At 43.9% G+C, this 14,168-nt stretch overlaps 1 protein-coding gene across 1 annotated transcript in view; it reads left to right on the forward strand.

Annotated features, from left to right (window-relative positions):
• LOC137640309 (intermembrane lipid transfer protein VPS13A-like) overlaps positions 1-14,168 on the forward strand; it is a 212,029-nt gene that overhangs the window by 109,486 nt on the left and 88,375 nt on the right. The window contains exons 28-31 of the mRNA XM_068372942.1: positions 1,722-1,844; positions 2,105-2,317; positions 4,171-4,344; positions 4,854-5,030. Coding sequence (XP_068229043.1) covers positions 1,722-1,844; positions 2,105-2,317; positions 4,171-4,344; positions 4,854-5,030 — 687 coding nt within the window. The remainder of the gene's footprint in view (positions 1-1,721; positions 1,845-2,104; positions 2,318-4,170; positions 4,345-4,853; positions 5,031-14,168) is intronic.

Consider the following 14,168-nt stretch of genomic DNA (forward strand, 5'->3'; position numbering starts at 1 on the left):
GCATAACATCCAACTAGATCAGATTTGAGAGCTTAATATCAAAGGTCAAGGAAATTTGTCCGAAATCCTGAAAAATTTAAAGATGTACTGAACAATGTAATTCTTTTTAATAGAATGTGATGCTGGAACAATTTCATCTATGATCACCTGAAAGAATTCAAAGAGTAAAAAATAGTGCAAATGTTCCTATTAAACTGTTAGAATATAAAATCCAAATTGAAAAGAACAATAATCAATATGTAAGTAATATAATATGGTAGCATTTTTGCTCACACGTCTCAAACTGTCGACCTAACCACGGCAGGACACCATAGTTTATGATGAAGCTTTTACAATCACTTCAACATATTTTCTTGACCTCTTGTCCTTGTTTATTAGGTAAAAATTTGCAGTAATGTGGATTTTGATCATTAATGTTAATGATATGACATAATTGTTAATGTTTTCTTGTTTCCAGACCCATCTTTCTAATGTTTTCTTGTTTCCAGACCCATCTTTTGTTTTCTTGTTTCCAGACCCATCTTCCTAATGTTTTCTTGTTGCCAGACCCATCTTCCTAATGTTTTCCTGTTTCCAGACCCATCTTCTTAATGTTTTCTTGTTTCCAGACCCATCTTCTTAATGTTTTCTTGTTTCCAGACCCATCTTCTTAATGTTTTCTTGTTTCCAGACCCATCTTCTTAATGTTTTCTTGATTCCAGACCCATCATCTTATTGTTTTCTTGTTTCCAGACCCATCTTCCTAATGTTTTCTTGTTTCCAGACCCATCATCTTAATGTTTTCTTGTTTTCAAACCCATCTTCTTAATGTTTTCTTGATTCCAGACCCATCTTCTTAATGTTTTCTTGATTCCAGACCCATCATCTTAATGTTTTCTTGTTTCCAGACCCATCTTCCTAATGTTTTCTTGTTTCCAGACCCATCTTCTTAATGTTTTCTTGATTCCAGACCCATCATCTTATTGTTTTCTTGTTTCCAGACCCATCTTCCTAATGTTTTCTTGTTTCCAGACCCATCATCTTAATGTTTTCTTGTTTTCAAACCCATCTTCTTAATGTTTTCTTGTTTCCAGACCCATCTTCTTAATGTTTTCTTGATTCCAGACCCATCATCTTATTGTTTTCTTGTTTCCAGACCCATCTTCCTAATGTTTTCTTGTTTCCAGACCCATCATCTTAATGTTTTCTTGTTTCCAGACCCATCTTCTTAATGTTTTCTTGTTTCCAGACCCATCTTCTTAATGTTTTCTTGATTCCAGACCCATCATCTTATTGTTTTCTTGTTTCCAGACCCATCTTCCTAATGTTTTCTTGTTTCCAGACCCATCATCTTAATGTTTTCTTGTTTTCAAACCCATCTTCTTAATGTTTTCTTGTTTCCAGACCCATCTTCTTAATGTTTTCTTGATTCCAGACCCATCATCTTATTGTTTTCTTGTTTCCAGACCCATCTTCCTAATGTTTTCTTGTTTCCAGACCCATCATCTTAATGTTTTCTTGTTTTCAAACACATCATCTTAATGTTTTCTTGTTTTCAAACCCATCTTAATGTTTTCTTGTTTCCAGACTCATCATCTTTATGTTTTCTTGTTTCCAGACCCATCTTCCTAGCGTTTTCTTGTTTCTAGACTCATCATCTTTATGTTTTCTAGTTTCCAGACCTATCTTCTTAATATTTTCTTGTTTCCAGACCCATCTTCTCAATGTTTTCTTTTTTCCAGACCCATCTTCTAGCACCTTATCAATCTCAGCTCTATACTTGGGATGATCCAACCTTACCTCAGGAAGTTCTTTGGAATATATACAATAGAAAGACTGACGACATCCCTGCTGTTATCAATAAGGTATGAAATTATTATATAGGCACTTGTTTATTATTGCATGCGAAAATTAAATGGAAATTCATCCATTTCAGAAAACCTCTTTGGTTAACTTGACAACCTGCTTACTGCATGGTAAACTATTTGACTCGGTTGAAAAGCAATGCAAAGTTATGCAATCATGTCGATGTTGATAAAATAATCATTCCATTATTCAAGAAATTAATTCTATAACTTAGACCAAACTTGAGATTTTGAATTTAATTCTTTCTATTCCTCTGCAGGATGACCATGGTAGCAAATGCGTCACCATCACATCTCTGAAACCTGGTATGGTTCGGGCCAAATCTCAGTCCAGCATGGGTACTCCGAAGACTCGACCAAAGAAGATAGGCCAGAGGCATAGGGCGAAGACGGTGGCATCATCGTCGTCAACAGAATCTGATGACGAGCCAGAGGAAAAAGGACAAAGCAATCAATACCTTATACCAAATCAGGTTTGTTTCTTTATATTTGCATTTGAATACTAACCAATACCAGTCCTTTATACTATATAAGGTTTGTGTCTTTAATTAAGTATGCAATGCTAACTAATACCTTACACCAACTTAGTGTCATTATTTCTTTATGTAAGGTTTAAAACCTTGTGTCATATGTGTTGTTCATTGATAATGCCTTGGAAACCTTCAAACTTTATGACTGGAATCGAGAATTTATTTTAGATTAGTGTATATTTATTGTTCTTGTGTGTTTATAGTTTGGAGTTCTCTTGCTCCATCAGTAATGTAATGAACAGCATAGATCTTTTGTATAAAATTTTACTGCTTATTTTTTTTATGAACCGTTGTGATCAGATATTGGGCTGTAAAAAGTTCAACAATAATAACCTTTGTTGTTCACATGAAACAGATAATATAAATAATTTTAGCTTCAGAATTTACCAGTATCATTAAAACTATATCTAAACCTCATTGTTTATATTATAGTTTTTGTGTTAACTGAGGATTGAAGCATTCAATAAACAAGTCTCTTGTTTGGTAATTTTAAATTTATTTCAGAAACATGTCTTTTGAACTTTTCTACTGACTCTGTTTTTATGGTTTAGAATAGAATTTCCATTTATAATTCATTTATAACATATGATATACTGTAGGTGTCATTGACATTTGATATCAAAATAACAGAAACACGAAAATCAGTTGTGGAGCATCCCAAATGACAGAAATACAAAAAGCTGGTTACAAGTTAGCTGTGTTTGTACTCTCTTCATCTTATTTCTTCCACCTTTCTATCAAGTCGATGCATTATAGTTTCATTACATAAGTAACAGGACGAGTAGACAGCATTTACACATTTGTTCACAGTACACAAATGATAAGAGTTATGTTGTCCACATAATCCGAATACTAGAATTTGAAAGACATTAGTTTAGTAAACCATCATTTTCCATCTACTGTCATATGCTCTGAGATAATTACAATTGGGGATATCACACTGGGAGTTTAAGCTTACAAGAACTAAGGCTTTTTTAACAGAAGCTCATCCAGTAATCTCCTAGACTAGTGTTTTCATAGTCTATGGTGAAAATATAAAGTAACCATGCAAGCCACTTATCCCTAAAGTAGATAATGTATGAGAAAGTCATTTTCAAAGACTTTGCATCAGACAAAAGGGTCATTAATTTACTTGGATGATTGTTCTAGGCTCTACATACTTGAGGGTAGAACTTGAAAGGTGTCTCTTTCACTAAGACATACCATTGAGACAGATTTAAGACACTAGTATGATATAGATCAGGTAACTACCTAGCCTAGTTGTGGATTGTGGGAGAGATGAAGAACCTTTTTGTGGACTGTGAGGGGATTGAAGTAACTTATAAAGATCAATTTTATGGCAATGATCATTTATATCTACAACACAGTATATTTTATGTTTAAAATGGCATTAGAATTATTAAAATAATGTAAATTTAATCTATCCTGCTGTCCACGTTTTATCTGATGTTATAATAAAATTTTTCTTCTATTTTGTATATGTGGATTATCATTGATATGGCATACATTATCAATAGAGTGTTTGAACAATAAGACTTAAATTTTCATAATGGAAAATTTTGTAAGTGAAAGGTATATTTCCAAATGTATTTTTAAAATTTTCAATAAATTAAATATGCTCTGATTTTATTGATTTAGGGATTTTGAAATGCTATAGTCATTAACTTTGAATATATATAATTCATTAGTGTATGAATATATATAATTCATTAGTGTATTATATTTTCATGAAAGTAAAAACCAATGAATTAATTTTCTTCTAATTACACATAATGTAAATATCATTCCATTTTTAGTCAACCAAAACTCGAAAAGAAAAGACATTGGTGCACTGGGTTAGTTTCAAACAAGGAGGACAGAGGATATTATTGTTCACGCAATCCGATCGTTTAGCTGCTACCACCCGTTTACCTCTGGAACGCGCATCGTTTGAATTGTGTCTGGCGATAGAGAAAATTGGTCTATCTCTTGTAAGTACTGTACTCTGAACTTCCAATGTTTTGTACTCTCAATAATGTGAAGTAGCTCACAAATTTACTGATCTTTGTGTATCTAGCAGCATTTTACTGATATTCTGTGAATATACTTCCACATAAATTATTGTTTTACAATAAGATTTAGACTAATAATTCTTACAATTCTGTTAAATAAAAACAGTTGAATTTACAGGTAAAGTTTACACGGTCGAACACGTTCATCAAACGCGGTTCGACAGACAAGTGTTTGAAGTAATGTTCGAACGTGTGAACGGGGTATTTAGTTGTCGATTACTTGTCGAATGGTTCAAAGAAAGTCTGTTCTCGCCCAATTTTTGTGGCCATGGCTTAATTGTCCACAAACCTTATACATTTGTGATTGACAGCTACCTCATCGAACTGTTTGACAAACAGGTTCAACAACCAGGTTCGACCGTGTAAACCCCCGCTTAAAGGCAATTCAGACTTACATTCACATTGTTCTTGATTTTCCATGCACTCAGGTCAATCAGAATCACCATGAAGTGGCTTATCTAAGTCTCATGCCCTCCGCTGCCAAATGGGAGCTAGAAGTGGATGGCATTTGGAAAGTTCCTCCAAGTCTTGAACTCACCGCTTGGTTAGAAGACCAGTATCTCCACAACAATAACTCAAAGGTTAACCTCAAAGGATCTCTTCAGGTAAGTCGGTTTGAAGTATGTAATTATGTGAATGTTTTGTAATTAGTAATTTCACATTTTCTTGCCTATCATCATTTGCATGAAATAGCTTTTCTTAATCAACAGCAGTGTCATTGCTACTATGCCAAGTACTTAAGATATTAGCTTATATGTATTCCCTGCAGTATCAATATTTACTTAGAATTACCAGCTACTGCATCAGTAAATATTTGTAAAATTTCTTGATAGTTTATATGCTTTTTAAGGCTATCTTTGCTAAAGCTGGGCAGTGAGAACTGTTTCCATAGGATCAGTGTATTTTCACACCATTTTCAATTTGCAATGCATTCTTTGGTTATATTTGAAGGCACACTGCATATGTTTAGGTACTAAGTGGATTGTTTATGCACACTAGAGTGGCTGTAACCTTTACTAGTACTCTTCTGATTGTTTACACGTCTTAAAAAGGAAAATCACAAAGTATTTTTATTTTTGCATAATTCTCTCATCATGATTTAGATTTTGTAACTGTAAAGTTAATATTAGTTGGAAGTAGAGATTTACCATTAAAAAAGTCAAATTAATTTTTTCCTTTTCACCACTATTATCAACTAATTTGTGTTGGACCTTATGACAGTTACAATCCTTATTTCAGTATTATATATATTGCAACCTTAGTCCATTTACTGTAATTTTCACATACTGATTTTTTTTTTACCTTTGTGACTTCTATGTTAGAAAACTGAGGAGTAATACTACCTAGAGAATCATGTTAATAGTGAGGGAAAATACCTTCTCATATATTTTATTTTAGTGCAAGGTGTATAAGGCAAACTATTCACTTCCATTAGTAAGTAGTTTCTGATTGACCTCAGACTAGCGCTCAGGTACTCAAACTTAATAGCAATGGGGTCCTTTCTATATTACTCAATATTAGAAGAAAATGTATCATTTCTTGAATACATAGTTATTTTTCAGAAAATGACTTGCACCACTTTTGAGTTGTTTAGGTGCCTCTCTGTAACATATAACATTAAATGTACTAAAAGCATTTGTATACATATTGTGCACAAAGAATATTCTGAGGAATGGGATTTATTGATTCTCATGAATTTAAGATTTTTCCTTTTGTGAAAGCTATAAGAAAAAATATGTGCAATCATACAATTACGGTATAAAATACAGTATTAGAAATAATGATTTTTCTGGTACTTTGAATAACTCAGAACTTTATTTTTAGTATTACCTCATATTTAGTTCTGTATTTTTTTTGCTGCATCACTAAATGGTTGTTGATACATTCTTCCAAGCACTTAAAGAGGTAGTTGTTTTCTTAATAGTAAATTCCTGGGGTATTACAATGATTTTCATTAGGGTTGTGGTGGCCGATGTGGTAACGTCCCTGACTGGTGATCGATCACCAGACTGGGGTTAGAGTCCTGCTCAAACTCTTCAGTTCCTTTGGTCACTGGAACCTCATCATCCTTGTGAGCTAAGGATAGGGGGTTGGGGTTGAAGGGAGCCTATAGGTCTATCTTCTGAGTCATCAGCAGCCATTGCCTGGCCCTCCTCGGTCCTAGCTTGGGTGGAGAGGGGCCATGGGTATTGATCATATATAATATGGTCAATCTCTAGGCATTGTCCTGCTTGATAGGGCAATGTCACTGTCCATTGCCTCTGCCATTCATGAGTGGCCTTTAAACATTTAAAATGTATGTCCTAAGACCATTGGTAGCAAATAAAAACAAGCATAAGAGAGCAAATCTGATATAGAATGACCAATTCCTTCAAAGGTTTTACTGGTAGACACTGTTCAGATACAGTATTAACAGTTAGGTTAGATATATTGAATGATTCAAATGTATTTCACAGTACAGTATTTCATTGTGATTATACTGTAGTTTTATTATGAAATTTAATGTGGTGTTTTTGTTTGGGTTTGGAGCGAATTAGGCGATTAACGAGTAAAATTGGACTCATAATACAAAATTTTTATGGAACAAAAGCCACTCCAGAACGAATTAATTTCGTATCGTGAGTCATTATTGCGATAAACTAACATTGGCTGCATTTTCAATTTATTATATGTATTTTTCGGGTGCTAGCATAGGGCACCAATTAGTCTTCAAAGACTAACTATTTTTATACATAAATTTCTTTTGAAGGATAAAATTCCCAACATAGAAAGAAGTAAGCTGTAGAGACAAAAGATATTTGAAAGCTGTTTATTTAATTGTTACCTTAGTACTCACCAAGGCATCTTAAATTAATTGACCAAGAATTGTATACAGTTCTTTGAGATATCCTTAGTACCCTGCAACCATAATCTAAGTTCTATATATACTGTATATACATCATACATATACCAAGGCACTCCCCTCAATTTTGGGGGGTAGCTGACATAAAAAAAGGGGGGGGACCTTTCCTCTCTGCTCTCCTCCCAGCCTGACGAGGGACTCAACCGAGCTTGGCTGGTACTGCTAGGGTGCCACAGCCCACCCTCCCGTGTTATCCGTCACAGATGAAGCCTCATATCGCTGAATCCCCTACTGCTGCTACCTCCACGGTCATCCAAGGCTCCGGAGGAAGCAGCAGGGCCTACTGGAACTGCATCACAATATATGTATATATATATATATATATATATATATATATATATATATATATATATATATATATATATATATATTTGTTCCAACACAAATACTTACCTCGAACTACTTTCTTTGGAGTCACTTGTGATCTCCTCTCTTTCGACCAAGGTTTTCGCGCCGTTACCCCCCTACTCCGTTCTCTACATAGGCTGCCCCTGCCGCCAAGGAATGCGCCCGAGGGCAGGATCAGGGCAGGTCACTGCCTCTCTGGGTCATTCTCCTCATTAAGTTCCTTGGTCGCGAGCAGTTCACAGCTCGCTCTCGTCTCTCTCGATCCTTTGTGCGCGTTTAGTGTTCCACGTGTTCCCAGCGTGGGGACTTGTGTTTTTTGCAGTGCGTTCTTCTCAAGTGTTACCGTGCGTTCACCCTGTGTGTGTCCCCAGTGTACTTAATAGCTTCCTTAGTGTTGTGCCATTCGTGTGCGAACGATGGATCACGCTCGCCGTTGCCCTGGGCCTAGAGCCGGAAAGTCGTGTGGGGCTTTCCTCTCAAAGCCAGAGGTAGATCCTCACTCCCTTTGTTCCTCGTGTAGGGGGAAAGTTTGCTCCTCCGCGGACACGTGTCCGGAGTGCGTAGGTTGGGACGATATTCAGTGGGTACGCTACGGTACTAAAAAGAAGAAATCTTCGAAGCGTTCCCCCAGGAAGATTAGTGTCGTATCTTTGTTACCGTCGGCCAGTGATCGGTCCGACGAAGCCTCGGCTTCTCCGTCTCCTTCGCAGAGGAGAGGGCAAGAAGTCTCTAGTGTTGGGGAAGGTCAAGGCGTTCTTCCCAGGGAACCCAGTGCGAGGGAAGAACCAAGGGCGGGCCCCTCTAGGTCTAACGAAGGGCCCGGTAGTGCTTCGGGTGAGTCAGGCCTTGTGATGGGGGGCCACGCGTCCTCTGAAGACCCCTTATGGGGCAGTGTTGTAGTCTCAGAGTCCCCGCCGCCCTCGTGGGCTGGTGCGTCGGGCTCTCCCCCACCAGGGGACAACCAAACTAAAGTTCGCCGTCCGAGTAGCGATGCCTTCGGATGGAAGCTACCGAAGACACCAGGGAGGTCGCCGCTGAGAATGGACGTGACCCTAGATCCCTGGCTCCCTAGCATGGAACGGTTGGACTCTTTTCCGACGATCTCCACGGCGGTTCCCGATGATTTTCTCCAGCCCTCGATCTCGGGCACCCAGCGTCGGAAGAAATCCCCCGCGGACCACGCAAACAGCCGTTACGCGAGAAACGTGGCGTCGTCGGACTCGTCGGAAGTGGATTCGTCTTCCAAAGAGGAGGTCAGGGTGAAACGTCGCAGGCGAAGGGAGCTGTCCGAGAGCGAGCATTCCAGCTCTAGGTCAAGGTCGCGAGTTAGCAGAAAGCGCTCCCGCTCCCAGTCTCGTGAGTATAAGAGAAGTGTTTCTCCCGGGGGCGCCTGGGTCTACGTGCCTTCGGGGGAGTCCAAGACACTTCATTCACCAGACCATCGGTCCAGCGAACGTGCGACTAGGCTGCCGTCCTCTATGCACAGCCTAGAACCGCGCGATCTGGCACGCAGAAAAGACCTCTCGAAGAGGCATAAGTCCTCGAGGCCTCCGGTTCACCCCGCCCAGCGGGGGGAAACGCGCTTCTTAGCAGGCAGCCTGGCCGAACCAGCCCAGCTGGTGCGGCCATCGAGTAGAAAGGAACGGTTCCCGTTGTCGGGTCAGCCCACCGGGACCGTGACCTCCGCCTCCAGAGCCTTAGGGCAACCGAGAGCCCTCACTGAGCCGGCGGTACCCGCCTTGCCCCTGGATCCACCCACTTATGGAGCTCACTACCGGTACAGGACTGCCCCCCTGGACCCAAGGGCGGGACGGCCAGTCTGCCTGGCCAGCAACCCAGCGCCCCCACTCCAGGCCGAGGCCTCGGCTGATGGAGGAGAAGCTTCCCCGACGGAGGACTCCGCCTATAGAAGAGTAGTGGGACTCATCAGAAGGCAGCATGGGATTACGGAACCCTCGGCTCCGAGGGGTGATTCCTGGAGGTCAAGCCTCCTGAGGATTACTCATCACGCCGCCCTTCCGAAGTCTTCCCTGGCCCTTCCTCTTGCCCCAGACCTGGTACTAGGGCAGGAGTACATAGACAACTTGATGGCCAGCAATGCAGAGGCCCCCAAGTCCCAGAGTCCCTCGAAACTTCTCCAGGGCCTCAAATCGCAGGGTAAAGTGTACATTCCGGAAGGGCGTCGCCCAGGCCCCTGTAGAGTGGACCCAGCCTTGGACGTCCTAGGTCAGGGCGGCTCAGACGAAAGGGCCTCTTCAGCCCCAGTTTGCTTCTCTCCTACGGAGGCCGCCATGATGGAGGAGATGTCGCGGGACCTAGTCAACGTCTCCTCATGGCTGGACTGGTGGGCCTCCACGTTAGTAAACGTCCAAGCCTCCGTCGACCCCGAAGATCCTGAGCAGCAAAGCCTCCTGACGGACCTTCTCACCTCCGGGGGGAAGACACTTAAGTTCCTCTCGTATCAGGCGCTCGCCCTTACGGCCAACTGGGTCCTCCGTAAACGAGACACGGTCCTGGCCAAGGTATCTAGGAGGATCCCAGACAGAGAGGCCCGGGCCGTACGTAGCCTTCCCTTGTGGGGTGAGTCGCTATTCCCATTGAAAGAACTGGAGAGCCTGATGGAGAAAGTGTCAAAGAGGAAGGAGGCCAACGTCCCCAGACCTGTGTCGTCTAAGAGACCTCCCTACAAGAGGGCTGCCTCAGATAGTGCCGTGACATCTCAGGCCGCCCCCAGCACTTCGAGGAGAGACGCCCCCTCTTCCTCCTGGGCAACAACTCCTCAACCCTCCCGCAGAGGAGCACCAGCTTCGTCTAGCTCCTTCAGGTCGGGTTACTCCGCCTCTAGGAGAGGCAGGTCAGGCCGCCCCTCTAGAAGAAGGTAGAGGGAGAGGCCCCCTACTCCCGCCCAAGCCTCGGGTTGGGGGATGCCTCGGACCACATTGGCAAGCATGGAAGGCGCAAGGAGCGGATCCTTGGACGGTGTCCGTCCTGAAGGAGGGCTACAGGCTTCCCTTCCTAGCAGATCCACCCCCTCTTATTCCAGCCAGCCAGACAGAATGGTTGGCCCCCAGGGACCCGATGAAGAGGGCCGCCCTTCAAGAGGAGATTTCCTCCATGTTGGAGAAGGGTGCCTTGGAAGAGGTCCTTCTCCCAGGCCCAGGCTTCTACAGCCGCCTGTTTCTGGTAGAGAAAGCAACGGGGGGGTGGAGACCCGTGATAGACCTGTCGGCCCTCAACAAGTTCGTCAAGAAGACGGACTTCAAGATGGACACCCCAAAATCCGTCCTGCTGTCCTTGAGGGAGAAAGATTATATGATGACTGTCGACCTCAAGGACGCATACTTCCAGATCCCTGTCCACCCGTCGAGTCGGAAGTTCCTCCGGGTAAAATGGGGTCCCCAGATCCTGCAGTTCAAGACCCTTTGCTTCGGCCTGTCGACGGCCCCTCAAGTGTTCGCGAGGGTCTTCGTGACAGTCTCCGTGTGGGCTCACGAACGGGGTATCCGCCTCATCAGATACCTGGACGACTGGTTGCTCCTTTCCACCTCAAGGGCCCTCTTGGAGGAACAAGGGAGAAACCTCCTCCAGTTTTTCAGGAATCTGGGGATCGTAATCAATCTGAAGAAGTCGAACTTAACCCCATCCAACAGAATGGGCTACTTGGGGATGACGTTGGATACCGTGCAGGGGAAAGTTTTCCCCTCGCAGGACAGGATACGGAACCTCAAGCACATCATTCAGCCGTTCCTGTCAGAACACTCCAGGAGGGCGGGAGATTGGCAGAGACTGATAGGTCACCTGGTCTCATTGGAGAAACTGGTTCCCCAAGGGAGGATGAGGCTCAGACCCATTTAATGGAACCTCAAGAGCCTCTGGTCCCAGACGGACTCGCAGAAAACGTTAGTTCCAGTCCTTCCGGACACGAGAACCTCCCTGGAATGGTGGCACTGCCAGTCGAACTCCCTCAAGGGGATGCCCCTCGGGTCCAGTCCCCCCGAGTACCTCCTGTTCACAGACGCCTCCAACCAAGGGTGGGGGGCCCACCTTCTGGAAGAGACGGCACGGGGTACCTGGTCGGAAAGCGAAAAGCGTCTACACATCAATGTCCTAGAACTAAGAGCAGTTCAGAAGGCGTGTCTTCACTTTGCAAGTCGTCTAAAGGGAAACACCGTGGCGTTAATGTGCGACAACGCCACGGTAGTAGCCTACATAAAGAAGCAAGGGGGCATGAGATCGAAGGAGCTGTGCGACCTCGCCATAGACATCCTGAATTGGGCAGACGAACAGCAAGTGGTGCTGCTGGCAAGGTTCATCCCCGGGAAGAAGAACGTTCTGGCCGACGGCCTCAGCAGAATGGGTCAAATAGTGGGGACAGAGTGGTCTCTACACCCAGAAGTAGCCAGACTCATCATTCAACGTTGAGGCTCCCCGGTGATGGACCTCTTTGCAACAAAGCTCAATGCCCAACTTCCGGTCTATTGCTCCCCGGTCCCAGACCAAAATGCAGCCCTAGAAGACGCCTTCCAGCGCAAGTGGGACAACCTGGATGTGTACGCTTTCCCCCCCCTTCACGTTGATAAGACAGGTGCTCAACAGAGTAAGGGCTGCCCGAAACCTAAAGATGACTTTGGTAGCGCCCTGGTGGCCGGAGAGAGAGTGGTTCGCGGACCTGAAGGACCTAGCGAGCCACCCACCTTGGCCTCTGCCCGCCAGGTCAGACCTCCTGCACCAACCGCACTTCTTCAAGCTCCACGACAACCCTCTCTCTCTTCGCCTTCACGCCTGGAGACTATCGAGCGGCTCCTGAAGAAGGAGGGGTACTCCACCACCACAGCTAAGAGAATGTCCCTATACCTGAGGAGATCCTCGACCGCGGTATACCAGGCGAAGTGGGCCTCCTTCACGAAGTGGTGCTCGGAGAAACACATTAGACCTCTTAAAGCTTCGGTCCCGGACATAGCGGATTTTCTGGTGTATCTTAGAGATAAAGTGGGAATGTCAATTCCAGCCATTAAAGGAGTTCGAGCCGCCTTAGGCCAAGTCTTCCTCCTGAAGGGCATCGACCTGGGGACCTCGAGACACATAGCGATTCTGATCAGGAGTTTCAAGCAATCCTGCCCCCCTCAAGCTAGTAGAGTGCCCAGGTGGGACTTAGCCAAGGTCTTGAAGATGCTAAGTCGTCCCCCCTTTGAACCCCTGAAAGATATCGGAGACAAGGATCTCACCCTCAAGACCGTTTTCTTGCTAGCCTTAGCTTCGGCTAAGAGAGTGGGCGAGATCCATGGTCTGTCTTACGACGTTTCTCACTCCAAAGGGTGGAAAGAAGTATCCTTCAGGTTCGTGCCCTCCTTTGTGGCTAAGACTCAGAACCCAGCAGTCTGGGACCCGAGGTTTGAAGGTTTCTCAATTCCTGCCATTCCCAAGACGGGCATTACGGAAGATTTGAAGTTATGCCCAGTACGGACGCTCAGGAAATACCTGGAAAGGACAGCTCATCTCCGACCAGGTATCAAAAACCTCTTCGTTTCCACAGGTGTTAATAGGAAGCAAGTTTCCAAGAACACCATTTCCTTCTGGCTGAGACAAGTCATTGCTAGAACCTATGAAGAGGATAAAATGGCAGTGCCAGGCTCTCCCCGGCCCCATGACATCAGGGGTCTGAGCACCTCCTTGGCCTTTGAGAGAAACATGGCGGTGGGGCAGATTCTACAGGCAGGCACTTGGTCGCATCAGTCAACCTTTACTGCCCACTACCTCAAGGATTATTCAAGGAAATCCTTGGACGGGTTCTCCATTGGGACAGTCATTGCCGCCCTCCAAGCTGTGTAGCGGTAAGGCCAGAGGCTGTCCCCAACGATGAGCACATTCTTCGCGACTACACTTCGGAGGTAATCGGCAGAAGAATTTTTTTAGAGGTGAGTCTTAGATAATAGCGTAAGGTTGCGCAGTTACCCTCACTCCCGCACTCTGATAGGCCCCGCATTCCATAGCCCTCTAGGCCCTACGTGCCAAGTCAAGTGTCAGAATAGCACTCCCGCCTCCTAAAGTATAAGTCTCCAAAGAAAGTAGTTCGAGGTAAGTATTTGTGTTGGAACAAATCAAAAATTTTAAGTAATTTTTATTTTTCCTAACATACTTACCGAGAACTACTTTCGGGTAATGGCCCTCCCTTCCGTCCCCGAGTGCCATCCTTCCATTGCCAGGTTGGGCTAAGACGACGAACTTAATGAGGAGAATGACCCAGAGAGGCAGTGACCTGCCCTGATCCTGCCCTCGGGGCGCATTCCTTGGCGGCGGGGGTAGGCCTATGTAGAGAACGGAGTAGGGGGGTAACGGCGCGAAAACCTTGGTCGAAAGAGAGGAGATCACAAGTGACTCCAAAGAAAGTACAGTAGTTCTCGGTAAGTATGTTAGGAAAAATAAAAATTACTTAAAATTTTTGATATATATATATATATATATATATATATATATATATATATATATATATATG

Source organism: Palaemon carinicauda, chromosome 4, assembly GCF_036898095.1.
Source record: "Palaemon carinicauda isolate YSFRI2023 chromosome 4, ASM3689809v2, whole genome shotgun sequence".
In the NCBI taxonomy this organism is placed as follows: domain Eukaryota; kingdom Metazoa; phylum Arthropoda; class Malacostraca; order Decapoda; family Palaemonidae; genus Palaemon; species Palaemon carinicauda.